The sequence below is a fragment of the Manis pentadactyla genome, chromosome X (assembly GCF_030020395.1).
Source record: "Manis pentadactyla isolate mManPen7 chromosome X, mManPen7.hap1, whole genome shotgun sequence".
NCBI classification, from domain to species: domain Eukaryota; kingdom Metazoa; phylum Chordata; class Mammalia; order Pholidota; family Manidae; genus Manis; species Manis pentadactyla.
In genome coordinates, this window is record NC_080038.1 from 45461913 (window position 1) to 45465070 (window position 3158).

The 3158-nt window shown below is 41.1% G+C and overlaps 1 protein-coding gene across 1 annotated transcript; it reads left to right on the plus strand.

The window, feature by feature from the left end:
• Positions 1–488: 488 nt before the first annotated feature.
• LOC118923487 (centromere protein V-like protein 1) lies at positions 489–1088 on the plus strand. The gene is given in 2 exon segments (XM_036907327.2): positions 489–530; positions 642–1088. Coding segments are annotated over 2 exon segments (489 nt in total).
• The last annotated feature ends 2070 nt before the right edge of the window (positions 1089–3158 follow it).

The window sequence follows — 3158 nt, forward strand, 5'->3', positions numbered from 1 at the left end:
CCTTTTGTCATGAAATTACTGGGACCCAGAGAACTTCAGGACTGTTCCCATGGTCGCAGGGCAGGTATGTAAAAGCATGAGCAAGGATACAGGCAATTTCTAGGTGTCTATGGATGATGTAGATAATCTCAGAAGAAGGGGCTACAGATAGTTTGCCAACATGTTACACCAGTAAAGCTGTTATTTTAGGATCAGAGGAAGGGTCTCCTGGACTCATATTCAACAAGTTACCAATCTTGGTAGTGCAGACAAAGAGGTGACCCAGTAAATTCTAAGAACCTGAGGAACCTCCCCAATCAGCCCCCACACAGACCCTGAGCTAGCACCGCTGGGTGACAGTGACGACTTGGCCAGATTTACGCTTATGCGGGAGAATGCCATAGGCAGGGGTAAGAAAGAGAACTGTACCCAACCACACAGCCAAGAGTGGCCAAGGGATCCCTGCACCCCTTGCTGCCCGCCCCCCCACCCACGCAGCCACTTCGGTCATGGCACCAGAGGCACGCAGTCGCCTGCTTGTACAAGACAAGGTCAGGAGCCTGGCGGCAGCAAAGAACGCTACTACTGAAAAAAATCCGGCAGGCCAGTGAAAGAGGCTCCAAAGATCCACAGCCAAATGCGTCGCTCTAGCGTCTTTCCAGTCGCTCAATGAGGGAGCTCAGCGGGAGCGCTGGGAGACGTCCAGGAAGCGGCGGGGCCTCAGCCACGAAGGCGCCGCCAAGTTCCTGCTGGACACCTTCGAGTACCTGGACCTGGTGTATCACACTGGAGGCAGCCACTGCGGCGCGGTCCGCTTCGCCATCTGGGCCCCTGCAGACCTGCGCGTGGTGGATTGCAGTCGCCAGCTGTGCAGGAAGCAGCAGCGCTGACACTTACTGGTCCCGGCCTCGCGCTTCATGCTGTTCCTGGGCACCAAGAGCTTCGTCACCTATCGCTCCCACTCGCACCCGGCGCCGCACAGCTTCTGCAGCAGGTGCGGGGTGCAGAGCTTCCACGCGTCGGTCTCCGATGCCGGGGTTTATGGCGTCGCCCTGCATTGCCTGGAAAGGGAATATTTTTTCCTGCAGGTAAAGCACACGAACACGTGACGCCCCCTTATTCTTGTACTAGTTTATGCTCAGCTTTAAGCAATTCAGCAGATTTGCCATTTAAATGTTATATGTTTATGGTTCTAGAAGCGCCTGTTCCAGGTAAACAGATCTCGGTTGTGACTCTAAGAACTGTCTTTCAGGGTGGTGGTTTGCCCTGTAACCTTTCTCCAGTGGGTTAAAAAAAAATTGATTCACTTTTTTCAGCGTCGTCTTGTTATAAGAAAGGGTGTAACAATTTCCAATCTCTTTATATGAGGGTGTGGAAACACTTGTGGTCATTTTTGCAATAGTCTATAATCAGTATGAGAGTATGTTTTTAAATATCATGGTAAGTTCCAGAGAAACAGAAGAAACAAAAGTTGTCTCGGATTCAGAGCTGGAGTGAGTAGGGTGTGTGTGAGAGAGAGAATTAAGAATCAAATGACTTCTGATTTCATTTAAAGGCTAGTGTAACTATTTAACTTTTAAGATCATGTGTGTATGTTATTTCGAGAAAATTTAAGAATAGGTGATGCACTTTACCAAGAAATAGTCTATAGAAATTGTATGTAGAAAAATACATTGTAATAATAAGCTTCATTTCAAGATGATAAAATAAGTGCTCAAAAATATGTACAATTCGTAAAACAGTCATTACCTCTCATTTGTTGGTCTTACAACTATTTTTCAATTAACACACGTTTAACTCTTGATCCCAGCAGGATTGCACATTGACTTGGATAATAATGTGAAATTTTTATTTTGCTAAATATGGGGTAAACAATGCAAAAGGGGGGTGCTGTATTCCCATTTCCCAGATGAAGAAACTCAGGCTCAAAGGATTAAATAACTTGCTGAAAGGCATACACTAAGTAAGTGGTAGAACTGAGACAGTCACCCAAGATATCAACATCTATGTTATTTGTAGTATATCTTTCTCCCTTTCCTAAAATGCACGTTTTTGAATAGCCACACCTTCATCAGAAAATAGTGTTATTCTTCCCCTAGGTTCGTGAACGAAAATTACTGTTCAATGCACAAGGAAAGTTGAATATAATCATTCCATTCTCTTAAGGAACCATAAATTCCTTAAACAATAAAAAAGTGATTTAGAAACTAGAAGAAAAGATGGAAATCTTCCAAATGTATTTAGCGAAGGGATCTAAACCCAATTCCAAAACCTGAAAAGAGATAGTACACCACATACACAGAGAAATATGCGTCTATCTCATTTATTAACATAGACTAACATTTTAAACTATAAAGTTTGAGTGAATAAAATTCAACAGTATATAAAAATCTACCACATCCTGGTAGGTTCCTAGTCATGAGAGCATGGTGCAATATTAGGAAATGTTTTAATAATCCATTATATGAAATTAAAGGAGAAAAATCATATGATCATCTGAAATGCTGAACAAGTAAGTAAATTCAATCAATATATTTAAACTGCAGTTTTTCTTAGTTCTTGTTTACTTGATCTGTCATCAGCTGACAGAACTATGTTAAGATCTACTAATATGCATCCACAATCCCTTATTTAAAACTCTTGGGACCAAATATTTCAGAATTCATACACCACGCATTACATATGATCTATAGCAAGGTCCAGAGTAATACTGAATCTAATACAGTATTTCTGCAGTAAAATATATATTCACTCCAAGATATATAAAGATTTCAAGTACCCTCGTGTCAGTTCAGGCCAAATTATGGGCAAATGAATCAGTATAACTTCAATTTTCAAAGCATTTTCAATTTTAAAATTACCTATAAGGGACTGTATAGTCTGAAGTATATTTCTGTCATCTCTTCTTGCTTTTTATAGCATTCTTCCTTTGATGTTAGATTTTCTTTCATTATGGTAGAACATACAATGAGAAGAGTGCACAAATCATTCTGAGCAACACATTGAAAACATTTTACAAACTGAACACACACATGTAACTACCACCAAGACTAATATGTAGACAATTACTGGTGTCCTAGAAATATGTATTACGCCTCATCTATTCATTATACCTGAACGTTACCCACTATACTGACCTATGCCACTATATATTCATTTTACCTGTTTTTCTTTAATTT